This window comes from Panthera tigris, chromosome A2 (assembly GCF_018350195.1).
Source record: "Panthera tigris isolate Pti1 chromosome A2, P.tigris_Pti1_mat1.1, whole genome shotgun sequence".
NCBI classification, from domain to species: Eukaryota; Metazoa; Chordata; class Mammalia; order Carnivora; family Felidae; genus Panthera; species Panthera tigris.
The window spans coordinates 18,256,044-18,278,754 of NC_056661.1; the positions used below are offsets into that span (position 1 = coordinate 18,256,044).

Consider the following 22,711-nt stretch of genomic DNA (forward strand, 5'->3'; position numbering starts at 1 on the left):
ACGGGCAGCCTCACCAGCAGAGCCTGGATCCTCAGCACACTCCAGCTCTTTGGAGGCTACCAACACAAATTCCTGCAGGCGCTCATTGTTCCGCCACACTAGAGCCAGGCTGCAGTCCTCACCCAGCTCCAGGGGGTGTCTCCTAGAGATGGGCAGGGAGAGGCGTCATGTAGCTGTAGAGAACGGCCAGCCCAGCCTACCCATGGCTTCCACCCATAGCCTCAGACACCTTTGTCCTCCAGCCGCTGCTCTCGGTTAGATGCGTCAATTTTATAGATGAAGAACTGAGGGGTGTGGGCATTTATGGCTTCACTTGGGTGCTGATATCCAGGCACAGCAGCTGTGAAAAAACATATAATCAGAGCTCCCCTAACTACCAGGACCTAAACAAGCTCCCACTAAACTCCCCTACCCAGCTGCGGAGCCTTTCACCAGACTCTTACCTTCGGGCCGAGACATCCTCTCACCAGCAGGCAAGGAGCCAACTTCAACAGGCCCACTGGCCAGCACCTCAGAAGAAACTCCACTGGTGCTGGGCACAGAGCCCCGATCAGGAGCCGCCCATGTCCTAGGGACCCCTGTGTCCCCCTCAGCCACGGGGGTCACCAACTGGAGCTCAGGAGGCTGAATCGGGTCCCTCTCACTGTCCCCAGCCTCCAGGGAGCTAGTAGAGAGCAACGTAGTACAGCCAGTGCCCTGGGATTCCAAGGCCATGCGGCCAGGCTGGAAGGGTGGTTGGAATACACTCACAGAATACCTGGCAACAGGCAGCAAGGCAAGTAAGAATCCTGACAAGCCTACCTGGCGTCTCTATTCCCCCAACTACCACACCCTCATCCAACCACTAGACACTTACCGGGCATAGCCCTCTAGCAGCTGAGCAAGACGAGCATAAGTGAGACGTGAGGCAGGTACACTGACCAGAAATGGGTAGCCAATGTTCTCAGGGCGGCAGAGACCCTTGTGGTCAGGCCAGTGGGTTTTCTGGCAGAGCCTGGAGAGAAGGAGGAAGTAAGAATAGGGCCTTAGCCCCACCTCTTTTAACTCTCCACCGGGGGCTAGCCTCTGGCCTTGGGAACTGGGTATGCCAGCCCCGCCTCCCCCAGAGTCTGGCAGAGTAGAGTGATCGGTGGAGGGCTTAAAACATGTGCCTCTATGAGAGGAGAGGAGATAGAGTGGCAAATGAAATGTGAAGAGGAGGGAAAGGGGGGGGGACCGCGGGGGTCCTCACTGGTTGCAGTAGCCCACGCGGTAGCACCGGGTACAGCGCTTCAGCTTCTCGTCCTCTGACTGCTGCTTCCGCTGGCAGGCTGCACACTTGGAGATGGGGATGCTGGGCACCTGGGGGCGCTAGGGTGGGTTGTCTGGCTCAGCAAGGCCAGCCTGGTTGAGAATGCCCCCTCCCACAGGGCCTTGTGCCATCAGGTTGGTCCTCACTCACCTGCTGCACCTCTAGCACCACCACCCGCTCCTTAGCCAACTCTGGGGATAGCAGCTCAAAGCAGAGGAGCGTGTCAGATGGGGACACAGTGTCCAATGAGTGGGAGGGCAGGAATACACGGTGGAAACGATTCTTAATCACCTGGGGACAGAGGACACACAGATCCTATATGAGGACAAGCCCTTTCTATAGCCCTGCCCCAGGGCACAAGAAAGCTTGGACCTGACTTGGGTCTAGGCAGCAGAGTGGGGATCGTGGCCCCAAAGCAGCATATGCCTCTGCTGATACCAGCCTCAGTGCCTAAGAAAATAAGCAGTCGGGTGCTTCAGAGAGCCTGAAAGTCAGGACTAGGGAAAGTATCAACCAAACCAGTACTCTGGTGAAACCAGCACTTCACCACACTGAAGGCCTCTACCCTGCTATCAATTAGTGGGGTCCTGCTGAGACTGCAACATGGCTGTTACAGTGGAGGGGTCACATTTGAGGAGGCTCCTTCCCACTTCTATCCCCAAAGAAAAGAGCACTTCCAGGCTGGAAGCTAGGAAACTTAGGGGAAGACTAGCACACAGATCTTAGATAATACGAGGGAGTAGCAGGATGGAGGGAGAACAACAGCTGGGGGGAAAGGTAGCCCTCCAGCTCCAGTTTCTTGTTGGAAGACAGAAAAGCAGTTGAGGGCCCTCACCCAAAGGGGGAGTAAACACTGATGATGGGAACCTTGGGAACTTACAGAACTTCTGTTACACAGCCCAAAAGCCTGGTTTCACCCATGCCTCAACCCCTAGCGCACCACTGTGCAGCCACACGCACATTTGTGTGTATGTACACGGATGCCAATAACCATCCACATGTGACTACACACCCTAAGTACATACACAGATCCACGTGTGTAAGAGCTTGAGGAAAGACAGATATACCTCAGCTAGACGCAGGTTCTCAGGCTTCACGTGGACACTCTGAGAGAGGGATTCCAACACTTCACTTGCACTGGAGTTCTCCTTGCTGATGCTCACCAGAAACTGTGGTGACAAGAGTAGAAACCCTGGGGGAGGTGGACCGGGGTCTTCGGGATTGCCCAGAAATAGGAGCTTACTTCTCACCTTGATGGGTTTGCTGTGTGGCTCCCGGGCAAAATAGAAGACGGGGAGAACCTTCTGCTTCTGTGGCAAGGGTACTGGCAGGTAGAGGAATGGGTCAAAAGTGATGGAGACCTGCGGATGCACAAGTGGCACTAGGTGGCTGCACAGGGAGTTGGGAACAGGATGCTCACACCCAGGGAGCCCAATCCAGGCACTCGGATGGCTCTCAGGGCCTCAGAGCCAACCAGCAAACTCTCAGGTTTGAGAACACCAGACAGACTAGAAGGGTCTTTCTGGCAATCGAGGCCCTGCTCAGCCTCACCACTTATCAATTTGCCCCTCACTTGTACCCCACATCTTCCCAATACTACCCATACCCCTGCCCCACCTTATCGCTGTCTTGGCGCCCAAACACCCCTTTAACCTCAGTCAGGAAACCTACCCAGCCTGATTTCTGCAGCCCACAAAGCAGCCAAAGGCCTCCGTCAGCTTCTATGCCCAAACAGCATCTAAAGATGCACATGCCTCCAACCCCAGTTTGACCAAGCTAGCTAGACCAAGCTAGGAGCCTCTTTCCAGGGGAGCCCTTCACACCTTGGCACACACAGGGCACACCAGCTTCGACTTATACTGGCCCTGAAACAGGTCTACGATGAAAGAGTCATTCCTCATCTTATGCCGCTGCCATGCTTCTTCAGCCACCACCTGAGGAGCAGAGTGGTGAGGATCAAGGAGCCCTGGGGACTGGGATGTGCATGAGATATGCCCACCTCTGCCCCCAACCCTGACTGACCTCATCGGGCCGCCCATCTGAATCCACAGTTTCTGTGTAGGGCTTGTTCTGAATGCGATTCAAGTCTTCATGCAGCCCATCCAGCAAGAAAGCCATGAACTCCTGGGCATCATGCTGCGCATAGCCTGTGAACTGGCTGGCCTTGCTCGCCACAATGGCCTGGATGCAGGGGCCAAGTGTGAGCACGGAGACCCAGCACCCACCCCGTGCCCAGCTGGTCAGCCTTCCCCACCCACTCTAGCCAGGGGTAGGAATGGCCACAGATCACCTTCAACTTGGAAGGCTGGAAGGCATGGTGGGTGCCCTTCCACAGTGCCCGGAGCAACACAGCAAAGCCAATGGCCAGACGCCCACCAGTCCCCAGTGGGTTGTTGTAGTTGATCTCGGCCTCAAAGGAGCGGTCTAGGGACAGCAGCCAAGTACAGGTGTGAGCAGGGAAAAGATTCCCCTCTGCCACAGCCCTGGGCTCCAGGCCCTGCTCTCACCGTGGAAGAAGTCCCGGAGCTCCCGAGTATTGGACAGAGACTGAATGACACTGTTCATGAAGCAGGTGTTGCCTAGGTTGACAAGGCCAGTGAAGCCAGGCAGACACACCTTCTTCTCTTCCTCCTCCTCTTCCTCCACACTATCTCCGCTCACAGGGCTGTGGGGCATTGGAGGCACCATACATGTGGGCTTGGGCTGTGGAAGCAAGGAGGGGCATGAGCGAGCAGCCCTGAGGTTCTCCAGCCTCTAACCTTGGCCCTCCCCACCCAGGATTCTCACCGAGGCTAGGTGTGGCTCTGGCTTTGGGGCTACATGCTCCATGGGGGTGCGGGCCACCACACCATCCAGCCCCGTGTCCTCAGATCGAGCCTTGGGTTTTTCCTTCTCCACAGCCCGAGCTTCCTCCTGGCCTGTGAGAGGGTGGGGGGCACCTCCCGGTGGGGTTGAATCCAGAGGGGTTGGACCTGTCGGCACGGCAACCTTTGCACCACCCACTGCACCTTAAAAAGGGGGAATGAGGGGGCTGGTGGTTAGCAGCATGTGGTGGGGATGAGGGTCCGAGTAATGTGGGCTGGACAATGAAGGGAGCTCGTGTGCAGACCTCGTGCAGCTGGGGCCTCCAGGCCCCCCCAGCGCTGACTTTGCCGCTTTCGGAGGCAGATGTCAATTCGAGAGGCCGTGAAGCAAAAGGTGCACTGCTCAGGCTCAATCAGGTTCCTGTGGGGAAAGGCTGAGCTCAGGGACTTAGGTGGAGTGGATATTGGGCTAAATGGGCCAGGGAGATGGAGCCCAGGGTGGGACAGGCATAGTGCTGGGGCCAGGAACCACCCACCTGAGCTTCACCTGCCAACGGAAGATGGTATGGGGCCCACAGCCTGGGTGTAGTCTCAGGAAGTTTCCATCCCTGCAGAAGCAGAGCAGGGGCAGGGCAGGAGGAAGGGTGGGAAGAAAAGCATGAGATACAATGTCCTGCCTGAAGTGCACTGTCTGCCCCGTCTCCTGCCACCCCACCCACCTGGTCTGGAAGATAAGCGTGAAATCTTGCTCGCGGAAAAGCACTCGAGAAGTGTCCCTGCAGATTTCTTTCACATACACATGCACCACCACTGAATCCGGGCCCTTCTCATATGAGTCATTCTTGACAAATGCCAGGTTCACCATGGACTCCGGCTCTACATTGAAACCATAGCTCAGCACCGCCCAGGACAGGTTCCAGCCCGTGGCTGTTCTATTCCCTATCCATCCACCAACCTTGCAACCCAACCTAGGGCTCTGCTTACCACCCCCAGCCCCACCTTTACCATCCACCAAGGTTAGAGCATCTGCTGCCTCTGCCATCTCCTCTTTGGAACGGTCACCTTTCTCAGGATCTCTGCTCCGAGCCATGGCTGGGGAGACTGGATCATTCCTGGGGGACACGGTCTTCTCTCCTGCCAAGAGTGCTAGATTCTCCTCTGAACCCAAAAGGCAGGTCTGGGGGTTCAGTGGTGGTACCCGGAGCTGTTCCTCAGCCTCAGCCTATTTGTGGCAAGATTGTGGGCAGGATCAGCCCTAGGTCTGGCAGGTGGCCCCCCACTACAGTCCATCTCCCTACCCTCCCATCTCCCACAGGTACCCCACTCTCACCTGGGTGGCTGTCTCAGCCAAGAAGGGGGGGGCATCGCCCCGGGGTCCAGGCCCATCTCTGGACCCTTCCCCATCTGGCCCTCTGCGGAGATGCACAGCCCTCTTGGCGCTGGGCCCTGCCTGGGCCCCGGGGCCAGCCCCTGCGCCTACCTCACCACGGCCCTGGGCCCTCTTCTGGTTCCGGGCCTCCTGTTTACCCCGCCGGGGCTCAGGGCCTGGCTCCAGGGCAATGGGAGATGGCTCCTGCCCATTCTCCTGACACCGCAGCCCTGGCAACGCCTCCTGGGTCCCTAGAGGTTTCTTCTACCAAAGATACAGCAGTCAGGCCCTGTCAACCACACTGGGTATCCCTACCCTACTCTGCTGTGGAACTTACCAGAAGAGAGGGCCATGTGAGCAGAGGCACCTTCTTGGGCAGTGCCAGCTGCAGGAGGCCACCCTTGCGGGCTTGTACTTTGGTGCAAGAACTTTCTATCTCAGCATAGAAAACACCACCCCACTGCCGACCACCTGGAAGTAGAATAAGGGCAGTGAACTGTGGTGAGGAATATCAGAGGATTCAAATACACTGCTGGGCTCAGGGCAGATGGGCACACCTGGAAGCCGCACCACGCAGTCTGTGTCTGTGAAAGCAGCATCCACCTCCTCCAGCCGCAGGGGACCCGCTCCCACACGCAGCTTGACAATCACCTCATCTGCACTCTGCCTCCAATCAAGCAACAACTCTGTAGGAGGAGTACCAACAAGACTGTGAGGGTCTCCATAAACTCCCAATGGGGACAAGCAGGTGCCACAGACCCAACCCTAACAGGACTGCTCCAGATGAAGGCTATAGCCCCAGTACGCCCTCCTCACCCATAGCACTCTAGCATCCAAAAGGCCAATTCATTACTCACCCTCTTTGGCCTGCTCCTCCCGAGAGGACACTGACCCTGACAACAAAGAAAAGAACAGGGAAATGATGATGGGGAGGCAGCCTCCAAGACCCCACCACTCCACCAAGCACCATCTTCAGTATCACAGCCAAGTATGCAGACCTCAAAGCTGAGGCTCTACCCAGCCTGCTGTGGGTTCTTCTCTTGGTATCAGACCAACACAGAAAGAACTGTCATCTCCCAACCCCCAATCTGTATGCTCAAAAGGCAGGAGGAGGAGACCACAAGCATTCTGGGAATGCCACTTTCACCTCTCCTAGGATCTCCATTCTTGCTCTCCTGGTTTGCTCGATCCTTCTGCTTCTTCTTACTGGTGGCCTCCTCCAGTCCTGGGGGACCTCTCCTTGGGCCCGTGGTGCTGGCCCCACCAGACATCTTGAGCCGCTTGGTCGACAGCCAGAGTGCCCCAGGGTCGGCAACGGCGTCTGGGTCAGGGCTACGGCGCTTTCTTCCTGGCCCAGCTATCTTGGCAACTCTTTGTGGCCAAATTCTCCAACAAGGAACTGACAGCCTAATGAGAAGGAAGCAGTGATCACTACCAAGGCCCAACAATTTGCTCCTTGGTTACAACCAGAGCTCAGCAACCCAGGATACAACTAACCCTACAGAGCAATATCTCACCACCTAATGTGGCCCTGGACACTCTCGGACTATTCTGAAAAGGAAATAAACAATACAAGTGGCAATGACAACTTCTGGCAGAGACTCCTAGTTGACTGCCATACAGACCCACAAAGATGGGAGCCTCACTGAGAAGGTGCCAGGTCAGGGCAGCCATGGCCTGGAACCAGGCTCCTCCACCAATCTGGAAAGGAGCCATGGCTCCAGCCCACAGGGCTGGCACTCTGAGCAGGGTGCTCACTTTTCCTCACTCTCACTGGCTGCTTAGTCACCGCCCGAGAAGTAGGAGGTGAAGGAGGAAGGCAGAAAGAAGACAACCAAGCAGCAAGGGGACCAGGCTCTGTGGCTAACGACAGGCCCAACTCAGGTGCTACCACTGCACAGGCAAGGTCCTGGGGTTAAGGGGCTCCACCTGCTGCCTGCCAACTCCCACCTTCCTCTGAAACTATTCCCATGTGCTGTTTGGGGTTTCTTCCTACATCCCAAGAGATTTTTCTCTCCAGCTGCTGTCCCAAGCAGAGAGGGGACTGCAAAAGCTGGGGTGAAAAGGGTATCCAGCTGTCACACTACCCTTTCAGCAGCAATCCTGCCCCAGAGCCAAAGCCGGCTGGGTATCCAGTTTGAGACTGAAACAGACAGCATCCCCTTCCTTCCTAGATCCACTCACTCATGAGAAGTGGGCTAGCGACCTCCTACCCAGTTTCCCTCAAACCCGCCAGTAGATTCTGGGCTGTTTTTCCATCCAAAATAAAGTTCTCAAAATTGAGATAAGGGTAGGGATGAACAATGAATCCAGGACCCCTGGCAGCTTCAAGCCTGGCCTGAGACGGGAGCAGAGCAAACAGTGACTACTCTGTGTTCCCCAGCGTGTATGTGTGGCGGGGGTAGAGGAACGTTCTTCTATGGGGGGCTGGTGGGCTGGATCTTCAATGACGACAGATCCAGAGCCGAGGGGTGGACACCCTCCACCTCTTTGCACCAGGCCCCAGCTTAAGGTCCCGTCCCTCCCCATTCTCCCGGCGACACCGAGACAAGAGTCTGTCTAGAGACCATGTAGGCCTACACGGCTGCGCGGGGTTACTGACTACAGACCAGCGCCCTGGCCGGGCTGCGACTCAGCTCCAGCCTCCAAATCCTGCGCCCTCCACCACCTCCTCCAGGAAGCCACCCTCGCTCGCCGCCAGCCCTCTTGGAGGCAGGAAGCCGACCATGGGCGTAGAGTAACGGCCCCGCCCGCATCGGTGGGCCCGGGACGCCGCGGGGTTCGAGGAGTCGAGACTGGCACGGCACATGACCTTGAACAGGCAGCCCGGGGCCCGCGTCGCGGCCTCCCTGGCTCCTGCCAGACAGGCGAGTTGCGGCCCGTCCCACTCACCGAGCGAGGCCGCCGCCGCCAGCCCTGTTAGGGCCCTGGCAACCCGCTCTCGGTTCCGGTTCCGGCGTCTGGTCGGTTCCGGTTCCGGCGCGCCCCTCCCCCGTCCCGTCGCCGCCGCCTCAGCCGCTTGTTTTGTTTCGACTTCTAGTTACGGCCGCGGGTGGCTGAGAGCCTAGCTGGTGACGCACTTCCGGTGGGAGTGGGCATGCGGCGACGGGCAGCTCCGGGGCGGGCCCGAACGGAGGAGGCGGGGCTCCGGTGCTTTGGCCTCGCCCTGGCCCTGCTGGTGCCTTCCTGAGGTTCCGCCCAGAGACCCCGCCCTCCCCAAATCAGAGTCCAGACTACACAGTGGGTAATCACAGCGGTTTATTGGGGGCCTGGTCGGGCTGGGAACTGTTTCAAGCAGATGCAGTAACGGGCGGGGTTGGGGACTGGAGTAGGCGTCGCGCAGGGGTCACTGGCAGGTGTTGTAGATCTGAACCTGCAAGTTGATGGCTTGAAGCACGCTACGCATCCTGGCCTCCAGCCCATCCAGCTGGGCTGCTTTGCCTTCCAGTGCCCGCTCGTTCTCTTCATAGGTGCCCTCCAGCTCTAGGAGGGGAAAGTCTCAGCTGAAGGGTCCTACTCCCACAGTCCCACACCTCTGGCGCCCACCCACCCCAATCATCACCTTGTAGCCGTTGCAGCTTGTCCTGAGCAGCCTGCAACAAGCCTCGAGCTTCATCCCGAAGTTGCTCTGCCCGTGCCTGTGCAGCCAGCACACCCTGGGCCTTGCGCTCAGCCAAGGCCTTCACTGTTTGGTACTGGTCGCCTAGTGGGCCCTGCAGCAGCTGGGGATATAGAAGGCAAAGTCAGCTGGGTGTCTCAGTGGAGGCCCAGACTCTACTTCAACCCCCACCAGCTGGCTCTGCCTCAACCCACCTGCTCAGCCTCTCGGGCACGACCCTGGGCACTGCCCGCTGTTTCTTCCGCACTAGAGGCTGCCAGGCTATTCCCTGCTCGTTTCAATTTCAGAGCCTCCAGAAGACCATCCAATTGCTGAGCCCGCTCGCCTGCAGAGCTCAGTGCCTGCTCTGCACCTGCCATCTTCTCCTGAACCTGTCATGGGTGGACCGAGGGTTAAACAGGTCTATGGTGCATGCCCATAATCTTGCCCCACTGATGTCCCAGAGAAACCACACCTGATGCAGTGTCCGCTCAGTGTCCTGTGTATCAACTACCGCCCCTTGGATGGCACCCTGAGCAGCTCCCTGTGCCCTCTGGGCTTCCTCCAGTGCTGCTTGTACTGTTTCTGCCTTCTGTTTCTCACCCTCAGCCCGGCTCCTGAAGAAGAGAGGGAATCAGAGCCTGCAAGTATCAGGACCAGGTGTCAAGGATTGGGGCCAGGGTCACAGTCAGACCTTGCCCGCCGTGCATCTTGCAATAGCTGTTCTGCCCGGCGTACATCTCCCACGGTGTGTGCCAGGATTGTGTCCACATCCGCCAGGCTCTGGACCCTCTCTGCAATTGCGCCTGCCAGGTGCTGGATTTGCTCAGGTGATGCTGGGATGGAGAGCTCTAGCACTCGTGTGGCCACCATCTCAATGCTATCAGGATCAGCCCCCTCCTCTATGGGGACACAGGCAAGGGCTTAGGGACACAGATTCTCCAGTATTGGCATCGAACACAATTTTGGGGTATGGACTCAGGGACCCCACACAGAATATGGGTTTGCTACTAGGCATAGTGATTAACTACAAGGACGGGAACTGTAAGTGGGCACAGACTTGGGGTCGTGGACTTGGGGACCACATATAGGCAAGGGTTGAGGGGCTAGACATGGGGTCATAAGCACAGGTCCAGTGCAGGCTCTGACCCAAGTATGGACCCAGGGACACAAGTATGAACATAGACACAGGTGACACAACCACATGGCCTGGGCCACACGGGAGGCTCACGGCTGAGGAAGTCCTTCACACTCTGGATAAGTTCCCGAAGTTCTTGGTTGGCCTTCTCCACCTGTCCCCTGGAAGCATTAGCCTTGTCCAGGGCTGCCTGGGCCCGCTGCTGTGCCTCTCCTGCCTGCCGACGGGTCTCAGCCACCTGGCTGAGGATGCCGCCACCTTCTGCCAGTGCCCGCTGCAGCTCTGCCTGCGTGTGCCGGGCCCGGCCCAGTGCCAGGTCCGCCATGGCTACTGCCCCATTGCAGCTGAGGCCCCCACAGCGGGGTTGCCCATCCTCGTCCAGGCAGCCAGCACCCCCGCAAGGGCTTGTTGCACAGGGTGCATCCCCTGGGGGCCCACACACCTGCCAGGCACAGAACAAGTCAGGGCCCTGTGGAAGGAACAGCCACACCCACATGTCCCACCCCACACTTGTGCCTCACCAGTTCATTGATGCCTGTCAGGCTCAGGGACTGGGTACGGGCTGAGAGCTCGCCTAGTGCCTGCTGGTTGGCCATGTGCTTGCGGTTGAAGTCCTCCTTCTTGGCACCTATTAGCACCTCTGTCCTGTGCCGGGTATCTGCTGAGTTGCTCACAGGACTGGGCACTGTCAGGGCTGATGTGTTGGCACGACGTTCCGCCTCTGCAGACAGACTGTGGGCGTGGCGGATGCTGTCATAGGCACCTATATTGGGCAAAGGCTGGCAGTCAGCTAAAGATCACTCAACCCTGGTCCACCTGCCTAGTTGGCCAACAACCCACCCAAGAAGTTTGAATGCTTGAGCAGGTCCAAATGCTGGTCCAGCTGCCGCAGTGTGAGATTAAGGGCAAGCCCATCTCGCTCCAGACTGCTCAGTGCATGGTTGGCATTGAAGTTCTCATCCTGCACATCAGTCAGTTCTGCCTCCAGCTGGGTCAGGTGCTCAGTGGCCTCCCCAATTTCACGCCTGTGCCAGTAGGGAGTGGTGTTTAGAGAAGCTTCAGGCCACTGGGCCTCTGCCCCATCCCACCACATATCCTCAGGCCCATCCGCACCGTAGCTCCTCTGTGGCCTCCACAAGTTGCGCAGTGGAGGCAGCTGAGGTGTTGCGGGCACCCACAATCCCCTGCACAGTCCCCAGCTTCTCCTGCATGTGCCAGAAGCGGCTCTCAAAGGCACCCAGCACACCCGTCTGCTGCAGCTCCTGTGCCCGCTGCTCCAGGCGCCGCGTACGGGCAGCCAAGTCCTGTACCACACGGTCCCAGTCCCCGAAGCATGTGTGGCATGGGTGGCAAGCAGGAAAGACCCCTGAGAAGCCACGGGCACACTGGTCACAGCGCACGCCAGACACGCCTGGGCGGCAGCTACAGTGGCCCGTGGAGCGGTGACACTGAGGCGTGTCTATTCCACGAGGGTCACAATCACAGGCTGCAGAAAAGGGCAGACCATGAAGTTAGGGTGGCAGTGGGACATCCTGAGAAGTCCCCCATCTACTCTAGCCCTGCCAGCTCTCACCGCGGCACTGCAAACCAGGGTCTCCCCAGTGGAGCTCTTGGCACTCAGAACAGGTTCGCCCACCAAAGCCAGCACGGCAGTGGCACTGCCCTGTGAACTAGAGTGGGAACAGGGCAGAGGTCAGAGCCTCAATCAGAGGCTAAGCCCTTGAGAGTTAAGACAGACAGCTGGCACCATCCACCCAGGGATCCACAGGAGAATCTCATACCTCATTGCAGGTGGGGCCTCTGGCTCGGCTTGGGTGGCAGGCACAGGGCTGACATCCATGGCCACTGGTAAGGTTCCAGAAGTTGGGGGCACAGCGGTCACAGCTAGGGCCCTGGACATTGGGGAGGCATGGGCACTGCCCACTGCTTGGGTCACAGTGGCACCGGTCAGTGGACGGGCACTGCTGGGGATCTGTGCCCAGCAAGTTGCAGGTGCAGCCTGTGCCAGTCAAACACATTAATCAAGGAGAGCCTGAGCAGCAGAGCTCTGCCCCAGCCATCCCAATCCCACACTCACGGTGACAGCTCTGTCGAGTGGCCTGTCCATGGAAGCCAGGCTTGCAGTGGGCACAGTGTGGCCCCTCCGTGTGGTATAAGCAGCGCAGGCATTGCCCCGTGCGGGGGTCACAGGCATCAGGGTCCGTGGGGTCAATGTTCCCACTGCACTCACAGGGCTGGCACTGGCCACCTGGCCTTGATGGGTCCCCAAAGTGCCCAGGGGCACAAGCTTCGCACCGCAGCCCTGCCCACGGTTGGGAAAGGCATGAGTGTTCAGTTCAGCTGCCCCACCCTGATCCCATGCCTGCACCTTACTTACCTGTGTAGCCTGCCTTACAGTGGCACATGATCTGCTGGGAGTACCCATCCCGATGGCAAGAAGTAGCAAAGTGCCGCCGGCTCCCAGGGCCTTCAGGGCAGGGACAGGGCCGGCACTGGCCCCCATGTGGTAGCCGTGGGTCCCCGTGGAAGCCAGCAATGCACCTTCAGGGAGGGGCAGGAAGAGATATGTGATCCCCGAGCGGCATTCCCACCCACCAACCCACTCCCAGCTGCTCCAGGCTCACCTTTCACAGTGCTCACCCCCTGTGTGATCACGGCAGCCCAGGCAAGTGCCTGTGTGGGTGTCGCATTCATCTGCATGCCCGTTGCAGACACATGGCTGGCAGTTAGGGAATCCCCACTGGCCACGCTGGCAGCGATCGCAGCGAAGCCCAAAGGCACCAGTTCGGCAGGGGCATTGCCCACTAGTCCCTTCACATAGGCCACTGAGTGCCCCCTCGGGGCTGCACTGGCAGGCTGGGGGCAAGGCAGAGGCTGAGCCAGGGAGGGGATTTGAGGGAATCTAGGTGGGGTCAGGGTGGGAAAGTCAGGGAATGGAAGAGAACTTCCAGTGTCCTGGTGCTGAGAGCATGGGGTCCAATGCAGAGTTAGAGGAAGGAAGAAGCTGAGTCGGAGGGAGGAGGGAGAATAGTAGTGGGGAGGAGAGAGAAGGAAAGGAGGAAAGAAAGGCAGGCAAGTACCTTGACAACCTGTGGGGCCAAAGCCGTAGAAACCAGGGGCACAGTGATCACAGCGGCGCCCAACCACTGCAGGTTTACACAGGCACTGACCGCCATGGGGATTACACTCAGAACTCAGTGAGCCCTGGGGGTCACACTGACAGGCTGTGGGGCAGGTGGATAGGGCCAAGTCAGGCTGGGGCCCCATACCTCTGCCCCACCGACCCACATCACAGACACTTACGCAAGGCACCATTGTAGAGTAGGGCAGACAGGCTGATGAGGAGGGGGACACAGGCCTCAGAGGGAAGGGTCTTACTGGGCACCAGACCCTCCTCGTGACAACGGTAGTGTTCAAAGGTGGCACGGCGCTCCAGGGCAGCAGCATCACCCCCACTAAACATCTCCAGCACGAGGACACGGGGAAGCAGCACCAACTGAAAAGATGAGCAAGGAAGAATGAGGTCCAGACCCAAGACCATATTGACACTGCCAGAGCACTTAGCACCACCATGGGCCTGCCTCTTCTGTCATAGGCCCCGCCTATCCAGCCACCACCACTACAGGTCCTATCCCATAGACCTTGCCTTCCTAGTCAGTGTGGGGAGAGAGGACTATTCACCGAGTCAATGAGCAGGCTGGGTCTAGAGTAGGGGGCCTCAGGCTGGGCACTTCCCCCTGTCCGCACCAGCTTCAGATGCAACTTATAGGAGATGCCAGGCTCAAGGCAGACAGGTCTTGGAAATACCATGTACCTGGGGGGAGACAAGGACAGGTATGGGGTTCACCCAGGGTCCCTGTACCCACCGTCCTAGGCCTCCTCACCCCGCACACAGCAACCCAACCATCGGCCAAGAAAGATGCTAGGGCTGGTATACAGATTTCCACAAGCATGCCTCACTGGACTCCTATACCTGTGCAGACCAATCTCTGAAAATGCTCGCTACAGCCTTGCAACCCCATGGCATTTCCCTGGCACAAATACTTGCCAATTTTTCTTCAATGGCCTCCTCACATTTCCTCCAACCTTGACCTCCAACCTATGCTCCTCTTCACCAAGACTATGTCATTCCCTCCAACCTGGCTCTGCCTTTCCTAGGTCATTCCCATCAGCCTACAAACATCTTTTATTCCCCCTTGAAAACATCTTCTCTTAATCCCTGAGTCTCCCGTAGCTGTTGTTTTATCTTTGCTCTCCTCCCCAATAAATTGAACTGTGGTCACTGCCTCTACTCCAGCCTCGCACTCCAATGGAGTTTTTATGCCAACATGCCATCAAGATGCCTGTATCAAGCTCACCATAAACCTCCATGTAGCCAAACCCAGCAGCCTCTTCTCTGTTCCCGTCTGCTCCAGCATTTAGCAGCATGCGATGAGAGCAGTGCACCCTCCTTCCTGAGACACTCTTCTCTCCACTTCTGGAACCCTGTCCACACTCCTGATTTCCCCCCACTGCCAACTCTTCCTTCTCTACTGGCCTCTAACACCCAGAGCTTTCTTCTGGTCCTCCTTCCTTTCTCTGGTCATTTCATCTAGACCTATCTCTTTAGTGACAAGTCCCAAACTTATATTTCCAACTTGAGGCCTCTCAGTAATTGCAGACATAGAAATCCAACCATCCACTGGCCTTCTCTCGCATGTCTAAGCAACTCAGAACAGCTCTCCCTATGTCTCTATCTCAATAAAGAGCCCAACACCCACCCAGATGAACAAACTCAAAACTCTAGACTCATCTTTCCACTTTCCCTTTCCTACACTTCTAACCCATCATCTCTGCCACTAGAACCCTCTGGAACCTTCATCATCTCACCACATCAACCACTAAACCTCTGTCCAAACCACTGTCACTCAGCTAACTCAATAGTCTCCAGCAGATCTTCCAGCTTCCCCTTTGGTCCCTTTCAGTCTGTTCTCCACTCAGAAAGTAGAGGGATCTTTGTTAAACACAAGTCGCAGTTGGTAAAAATGTCTATAATGGGTACGACCCCTTTTATACTGCTCTCTCTACTTCTGTGTATGTTTGAATATTTACATAATAAAAACATCAAAAAAGAAGGTGACAAAACAGATACATGAAACAAATATTACCCAGAATGTAATAAAACAATAATCAGACCAGGCACATCCCTGCTCAGAATGCTCTGATGCCATCCCTTCCCACTGTGGGCATTCCTTATAGTGACACTAAATGAGTTCCCATTAATTCTTGCCACAGACCTCTGGAATTTAGACCCCTAAGAGAGCAGGCCTATTCTACTTCCTTCCTCTGACCTCTGCCACGCCTAACAGCACCTGGCAAACAGCTCTCAGGAGGAGGCACTTGAAGCAAGGGACAGATGAATGAGCAGCGGGGGCTTCCAAGTGCCCTTCAGAGAATTAGGGCTGGCCTGCACCCCTCCACTGTTATAGATGCTACATTAGTGCCCTCACCTAGTTTCTGGTTGCAGAGTCCCTGGAATGTGGTCATCCTTGGGCAGCATGTGCCCACATGGGCCATGAGCAGACACAGGCCCTGGGCGCTGCACGGCCACTTCCATCTCTGCCCATTGCTCAGGGACCTGGTGGAACAGGATGATGAAGGAAATGCTACCACACCTGGAGGTTCAGCTCTGGGTCAGGTTTCACAGAGTCTGACCTGGGGCTCCAAGCGCAGCAGCAGATCATAATCCATGGCTCTTGGCACAGATGTCACCAGGAACTCCAGTGCCTGACCTTCCTGCAGTCTAACAAAGCCCCGGCCTGTCCAGGATACAGTCCCACCAGGGGTCGCCAGGCGCTCCACCACATCCAGCACCTGTGAGGGATGCAGCTCAGGGTGGGTGCCTAGGTAAGGCACCATTTCTTCTACCACAACCTGTCCCCAAACCCCAGCTCTTCAGCTGAGGCCCTGTCCAAGGCTGGACACCCTCCCCAGACAAAGTACCACCCATAACTCTGCACAAGCCTTGCCCTCCAACATTGCTCCCTACCTGTCCTCGGGTGTCCTCAGCCTCCCAAGTTAGGTGGTCAAGGAAAGGCCGGAAGTAGCCAGGCTGCACCTGCTCACAGCGTCGCCCCACCATGTGCTGGCGACAGCGGCACTGACCTGTGGCCTCATTGCACCTGGGAAGCCCACGTTTACTCAAGAAGGATCCCTTACCCTGCCCAGGATCTCCCCCCCACCAGACCCCTTATACGGCACTCACTGGGGATCCAAGGCACCACCCACGTCGCAATCACATGGACGGCAGCCAAGCAGGTCGTGGCTCAGGCCCCAATGGCCAGGCTAGGGGAGAGGAAGTTGCTGGGGGCCAGAAACAGACCCCCCCCACCACCACCCATCAGGGAATCCAATGACAGCTCTCAGCCTCTACCACCCCTTGGAGAAAACATGGTCCCTAGACCATGGCTCCCACCCTTGGCCTCCCAGCTAGGAACAGACCCTAAGCTCTCCCCAGTGGAGTATAGACACCACCCCCTCACCCTGTGCTCTGAGAATAAGTGCAGGACCCCAGAACCCCAGCCCCCTGCAGTCGCACCAAGCAGCGGTTGCAGCCACGTCCAGTCACTAGACGCTTGCAGAAACAGGTTCCACTGTTGGGGTCACAAGAGGTGATCCCAGGCACTGTGCCCCGTGCATCACACTGACATCCTGCGGGGAAGGAGACCCATCAGCACTCTGGGGAACATGGTAGTGCTGGTGTTCATTGGGTAAAAAGTAAGAAGTCAAGGGTTAAGGTTAGCACAGGAGGTAGGGCGGGAAGCACATACGCCGACAGCCTGCAGGGTCGCTGGCACTGAGCCCAAAGAAGCCATCACGGCATTGCTGGCAGCGAGAGCCCACCACATGTTCTTTGCAGCGACACTGGCCCGAGACCAGCCCCAGAGCAGGATCATCATGGGGATCACAGCGACCACCATCTTGAGAACCCATGGGGTCACAATCACAGGCTGAGGGCAAAAAGAGGTGCAGGGTCACCCTATTCCAACTAGCCCAACACCACTTATCTCCCAAGCCTCTTTACCCTGGATTCCCAGCCTGGTTTCACCCCACGCCCCCTCCCACCCACCCCCAAACCCCTGCAACCTGGACAGCAGTCTGGCTTCCCAGTTCCTACCCCAGACTCAGCCTTCCCTCTCCCATGCCCAATCCCAGCCTCACAGCGGCACACAGCAGGGTCCCGCAGGTCCTTGGTTGGGTCACGGTAGAAGAAGGGTCGGCAGAGCTCACAGTGGCGCCCAGCTGTGTTGTGCTGACATCCATCACACACACCTCCACTTACGTTGCCAGATGCCAGATATATGGCCATGTCGAAGTGGCAGCTGTGGGCATGCCCATGGCACTCACACTCTTGGGGGAGGGGAAGGCAGGACAAAGGTCACTTGAGGGCCAATGTCCTGAAGGTAAGGGGTGTAAGGGTCCCAGTGACACAGCAGGTCCCTGCCACAGGCCAGAATTTGTGGCTGTGGGCTCAGGTACTTTAAGGTCTCAGCATTATACTGACCCGCTGCCCAGAGCAGATTGTGAAGGAGAGTTAAGGGAATCCCTAAGGGCACGAAGGCCTGCATACTCTTTGGATACAGTCTGGGTGTTAGGGGCTTGACCAACCAGCTCTAGGTTTTACTCATGGCACAGCCAGACAACAGAGTTCTGGGGCTATGTGGGCCAGGATCTCACTCACTCCTGCAGGCATGACTGTGGCCATCTTCAGCCGGACGCCAGGGCAGGTCATGATAGAAATCTTGACACCGCTCACAGTTGAGGCCACGAGTGTTATGTTTGCAGATGCAGGCCCCATGAACCTAGAAGGTGGGCAAGCAGGTGGTCAGCACTGTCCAGCCATGCCCGCCCCTGCCCCCAGCCCTATTCCAACCAGTTAAAGCCCCTCACCATGCCCTCAGCATGCACTGGTGCCCCTGGGGCGGGTGCACACTGTGAGGCGTGTCCGTAACAGAAGCAGTTGCCACGCACAACCAGCTCGTAGAGGGCATAATAGTATTTCTCACGGATCTCCCGCCGTGGGTCAAGCAGGTTGTCCCCCAGTGTATGCAGCCGTGTCAGATTCACCCGTAGGTTAGTGATCTTCAGCAGGTCTAAGTTGGGTGAAAGAATTGGGAGCCAGCTGGCCAGGCAGGCTCTTGTTACTCCATGCCCACTCAGGGGCTGCAGCTGCTAAGGTCACCTTGGGAGACCTCCTGTCTATTGCTATGTGAGCTAAACTGGACTTGGCACCTGCCCTAAGAAGCACCCAAAATAGCTACTGAGGCCCCAAATAGTCACCGGCCGGACGCTGGGACTGTGCCAGGCTCAAAGGGAAGAACACTCACTCTGGATCCGTGGGCTGTAGGGGTCTGGGATAGGGATGGCAGGATCCAGCACACGATAGATGACCTGGAGGAACATGGGGTCATTAGAGGCACTGGACCCTGCCTCAGGCCCATCATCTCCCCTCTTCCTGCCCCAAGTCAGATCCCACCCCTCACCTCGCCTTCAGTGGATGGCTCAATCTCTGAGTAGCGGGACTCACAGACTACGTCATCCCAGTGCCGTGGGGGGGCCAGTGGGACTCCTGGAAAGTCAGCCCCACAGTCATAGGAAAAATATCGGTACACATGCCAGGTGCGTCCAAAGTCTGCTGAGCGCTCCACCAGCATGGCAGCAGGACGAAATGTCTGGGTGGGGGGCATGGCTGATCAGTGGGCCTCAGGCCCAGGCCTATCAAGAGCCCTGCCCAGCTGGGGCTTGCCCTCAAGCAGTTCATGGATAGGTGGGGGTGACCGCTGGAAGCCAAGCAATAGTTAGGGAGGGTAGCCCCTTCTAATGGGGAGGCTCAGGGGTCATGGGGCCCAGGGAGGCAGCGCGTGCAAAGGCCTGGAGGCAGAAGGCAACAGAAGGTGTGGGCCATGAAGGAGCCTCCCATGCAGCCAGAGTACAGCATGTGACCTCAGGGAGGCTGGGCTAAGTTGCTGGGAATCTGTTCAGGGGTAATGGGGAGCCAAGCAGGGTGATTCAAGCAGGCTCCCAGACATGCGGGCACCTTGAAGGTCATAATGAGGTGTGTGAAATGAAACTCAGCCTCCAAGTCCAGCTGGATGGTGACCACGGGGACACCTGAGGCAGGAGTCGGAAGTCAGGGACTTGAGACTACTGGTGGGCAACCCCACTCACCCCATGCCCTACCCACGGCCTCACCATTCTCTGACTGCCACCAGGCTGTCCGGCGCTGTGGTGCAAAGCTGGTAACTACATTCTGGATGCGATGACTGTTTGGGTTGTCTCTAGCAGAGAAGGGGCGCCGGGAATCACACAGGAAGCACTTCTTCTCATCCTGGGTTGGGTCAGAGTCAAGGTCAGGGTCAGTGCTTCAGCCAGTGCCAGCATCCCCTCCCCTGGCCTAGCCACCCCCAGCCTCACCTGAAGGTGACTAACGATGCAGTAGGGCTGGGGGCCATGCAAGCCACAGGTGGATGAGGCAGTCAGTCTGTCAGCACGGCCCACTAGCAGGTCACCTGTGGCGGGGTAGCAGCTTCCCCTCGAACAGCCTGGCACATCTGGGGCCAGGGCCTGGGCCAGGGCGGTGGCCAGCGCTGGGAACAGTGGGTCAGCCAGTTCTGCTGCGCTCCCACCCCGCAGCCCCAGGGCTAGCTCCCCCCGGACCCACCATCTCATCCCACAAACCCCAGGCCTTCACTAGGCCCTCTCACCACTCAGCAGCAGGCCCAGTCGAAGCTCCCAGGGCCCAGGCAGTCCCCGCAGGTCCCTCCCTGATACCCCTGAGACCCGCTCCATCCTGAAGAAGAGGGGAATCCAGATGAGGGGGGATGAGAGATCTGTAGCCCAGGCCCACCCTACCCCTCCCTTGGGGTCCCGTGCAGACCCTGCCCTTGTAAGTCCCTGGCTGATTCCCCACTCAATCCTCCCTCCGGCAGTCCCTCCACTAGCACAGTCCTGCGACTTTGAGCAAAGTTGAGAAGTACGGCAAGAAAGAAAGCGTGGAGCGGATCTTGGGCAGGAGTGCAACACTGTGCAGAATTTCCTCTCCCACCTCTCCAGTAATGATCCTCATTCTAGAAACCAGACATAGTCCAGCTCACCTGCAAAACTTTATTGTGCTCCCTTGGTCTGGTTCAGACCAAGGGGCAGGGGGTTTGGTTTTAGGCCGCCACAGTTAGGGAGCGCACCACGTAGGGGGCATGGCATGAGCAAAGAAAAGGAGTCTGATCTTCTGAGACTTCACACGGCCCACAGAACCCAGCCTTTCTCCCCAGCATTGTGAGTGCTGTGGAAGTCACCATCAACTAGGCTGTTCAGTTCCAGGGTTCCAGCATCAGCAGGTAAGTGAGAGAGCACACATGGAGGCATCAAGCTCCTCTCTTTAGGGATGTGGGAAGCTTTAGGCTGGACTGGCCAGAGCCACAGGACAAGATGGAGGTAGGACGAGAGATGGAGAAAAGCCATCCCCTTGCCCAAGTCACTGTTCCAGGAGGCTCCACCTCCCTTAGTCACTACAGCAAGTATGCACAAGAAGTGCTGTCTCAGTTTCCCGGTGTGAAAATGGGTGCTGGGCAGCTGACAACAGAGGCAGGGAGTGAATCCAGATCTTATGGCTATTCATCCGTTCCACACTTTCTGGCCTGCCAGGAGGCCAGAGCCCGGGCTTGGAATGCGAGCTGCCGGCGAGTGCCCCACCCAGGCCCCTGGGACCACAGGCGGACCGTGGACTCCAGGTCTATTAAGTCCAGGCCCCTGTGGCTCTGAGCTGCCACAACTGTGCCCACTCTGTCTGGGGCCAAGTGGAGAGTACCCAGAGCTGTGGAACTGGGTGGGGGGGGGGGGGGTGGAAAGCTGGAGGTTCTTCACAGGCATCACCAGGCTTCTCAAGGAGTGTCTGAGCAGGGGGGCAGTCAATCTGATGGACTTACAGGGTCTCAGGAGGTTACTCCAGTTTTCTGAAGTAGGGGTCTCCAGTTACCCTGAGGGTCATGTAATCAACCTGAGGGGCTAAGGGTATTAGAGGTGATTCAATTTTAGATCACTCAGAAAAGGACCTATCAGTGTCAAAGGCACTTGATGGCCTCTGTGAGTTTTATGTCATCTCTGGTTTCTCAAGGACAGATCACTGGAGGATATCATGGAGTCACATGGGGGTTACTCAAGGTCAGTAGGCACTCAGTGGGGTCCCTGGTCCCTCAAGGTCAGGAGATTCTTGGGTCAATCTGGAATCATTCAGGTAGTCTGAGTTACTAGCTGGGATCATTCAGGAGTCTGTCTTACTAGCTCCATACACCACAGTCAGCAGGTGGCACATGCGTTTGCCCATAGCCACATGTGTTCAAGCAGCTTTGCTGCCCTCTGTTCCAGGGCCCCAGGATGACACCTGCTTGCTCAGTATCTGCTCATTCTGCACCAGTGGTGCTCCAACCTTGAGGATCAGGTCATCTGAACCAGGTTCTGACCTTTGGCCCTAATCTCTGACCCTGGTCCTCAATTCTGTCATGACTTTAACTCTGACCCCAGCCCTAAGTGAGCTCTAACCCTAATTAACATTTGAGCCCTGTTGTGAACTTTGACCCCAGCTCTGATCCCTACAAGAATCTGGACCCGACCTGGACCCAGCCCTGACCCTCCTACACCATCCCTGTTCTGACTCTGACCTGTCCACTGACCCTGATCCCACTCCATACCCCACCCCACCATGGACCAGCCATGCACCTTTTAGCCAACTCTAGCTGTTAGGCACCCACTTCAGCAGCTCTTGGGCTCAGCTTGTGCCTGCTGTACCCACTCTCCTGCATCTTGCCCTGTGGCCACCAGGCTATGTGTGCCCTTCTGCAACTCTACCACGCCTAACTGGGCCATCTGCAACTCCTAGAGCAGGACTTGAACCGAAAACCCACCCCACCTAGATCCTACTATTTCAGACAGATTGCTGCCCAAGGTTCCTGGGGGCGGAAGGGGGCTGAGACTCTGCCTCAGCCCAGTATAGCCCAGTCCCAGCCTAAATCCCACCTCTGACACCTCAATGCCCAGTGTACCCATATCACCTTGCCCAGGCCCCCAGCCATGCCCATGGCATGTACTGCTTGCTCTTCTGCCCTCTCAGCCTGCTGCTGACAAGGCCAAGTAGGTCTTGAAAGCCACAGCTGCACTGGACAGATGCCCCAGGACTGGGGTCACATCCACTGCCACTGCCAGTATCATCTAGGCCAGGTGCCCTGCCACCTGGGGCAAAGGTCAAAGATCACAGGGAGGTCCCAGCAGGGTAGCAACTAAGTAGGGTGCTCACATGGTCTGTGTATTTAGTAATGCCAGGGTATCATAGTGGTTCAAGCATCTCAGGGGGAGAATGGAGAAAACAGCAGCCACTGAACAAGAGGTGTGAAGGAGCTGGGGGTAATGAGGCCTCCAGGCCTCGGAGTGTCTGTTTTGCTGACTGCAGTCCTTGTTCTGCAGCCCTTGTATGACTTCCCAC

At 57.3% G+C, this 22,711-nt stretch overlaps 2 protein-coding genes across 10 annotated transcripts; both read right to left on the reverse strand.

Annotated features, from left to right (window-relative positions):
• On the reverse strand, positions 1-8,468 carry USP19 (ubiquitin specific peptidase 19). Of its 9 annotated transcripts, none has more exons than XM_042978909.1 (23): positions 8,357-8,468; positions 6,612-6,871; positions 6,322-6,357; positions 6,022-6,150; positions 5,802-5,935; positions 5,426-5,728; positions 5,095-5,317; positions 4,815-4,971; positions 4,632-4,703; positions 4,401-4,516; positions 4,079-4,299; positions 3,799-3,994; positions 3,582-3,715; positions 3,314-3,472; positions 3,115-3,225; positions 2,542-2,652; positions 2,359-2,460; positions 1,442-1,582; positions 1,232-1,350; positions 857-994; positions 444-757; positions 230-340; positions 1-142 (listed from the first exon to the last, which is right to left on the reverse strand). In XM_042978909.1, exons 2-23 carry the CDS (start codon positions 6,733-6,735, stop codon positions 99-101), a joined length of 3,195 nt encoding a protein of 1,064 aa, XP_042834843.1. In that variant the 5' UTR covers positions 6,736-6,871; positions 8,357-8,468; the 3' UTR covers positions 1-98. The 9 variants fall into 9 exon arrangements, with proteins under 9 accessions (XP_042834843.1, XP_042834841.1, XP_042834839.1 ...); XM_042978907.1 differs by lacking the exon at positions 8,357-8,468 and adding an exon at positions 8,277-8,342 and having other exon boundaries at positions 4,079-4,293; positions 5,101-5,317; positions 5,426-5,725; XM_042978905.1 differs by lacking the exon at positions 8,357-8,468 and adding an exon at positions 8,277-8,342 and having other exon boundaries at positions 5,101-5,317; positions 5,426-5,725.
• Positions 8,469-8,705: 237 nt separating this feature from the next.
• On the reverse strand, positions 8,706-20,202 carry LAMB2 (laminin subunit beta 2). The gene is made up of 33 exons (XM_007088506.2): positions 20,117-20,202; positions 19,944-20,029; positions 19,654-19,826; positions 19,432-19,567; positions 19,277-19,350; positions 18,723-18,911; positions 18,567-18,630; positions 18,130-18,332; positions 17,921-18,041; positions 17,401-17,589; positions 17,010-17,189; positions 16,778-16,890; positions 16,445-16,524; positions 16,229-16,361; positions 15,895-16,053; positions 15,690-15,817; positions 13,882-14,014; positions 13,504-13,696; positions 13,281-13,424; positions 12,825-13,056; positions 12,578-12,741; positions 12,278-12,502; positions 11,982-12,199; positions 11,774-11,870; positions 11,314-11,686; positions 11,041-11,225; positions 10,722-10,963; positions 10,294-10,642; positions 9,757-9,964; positions 9,538-9,679; positions 9,278-9,454; positions 9,027-9,186; positions 8,706-8,947 (listed from the first exon to the last, which is right to left on the reverse strand). The coding sequence occupies exons 2-33, from the start codon at positions 20,026-20,028 to the stop codon at positions 8,811-8,813; spliced, it is 5,406 nt and encodes a 1,801-aa protein (XP_007088568.2). The 5' UTR covers position 20,029; positions 20,117-20,202; the 3' UTR covers positions 8,706-8,810.
• Positions 20,203-22,711: the final 2,509 nt, after the last annotated feature.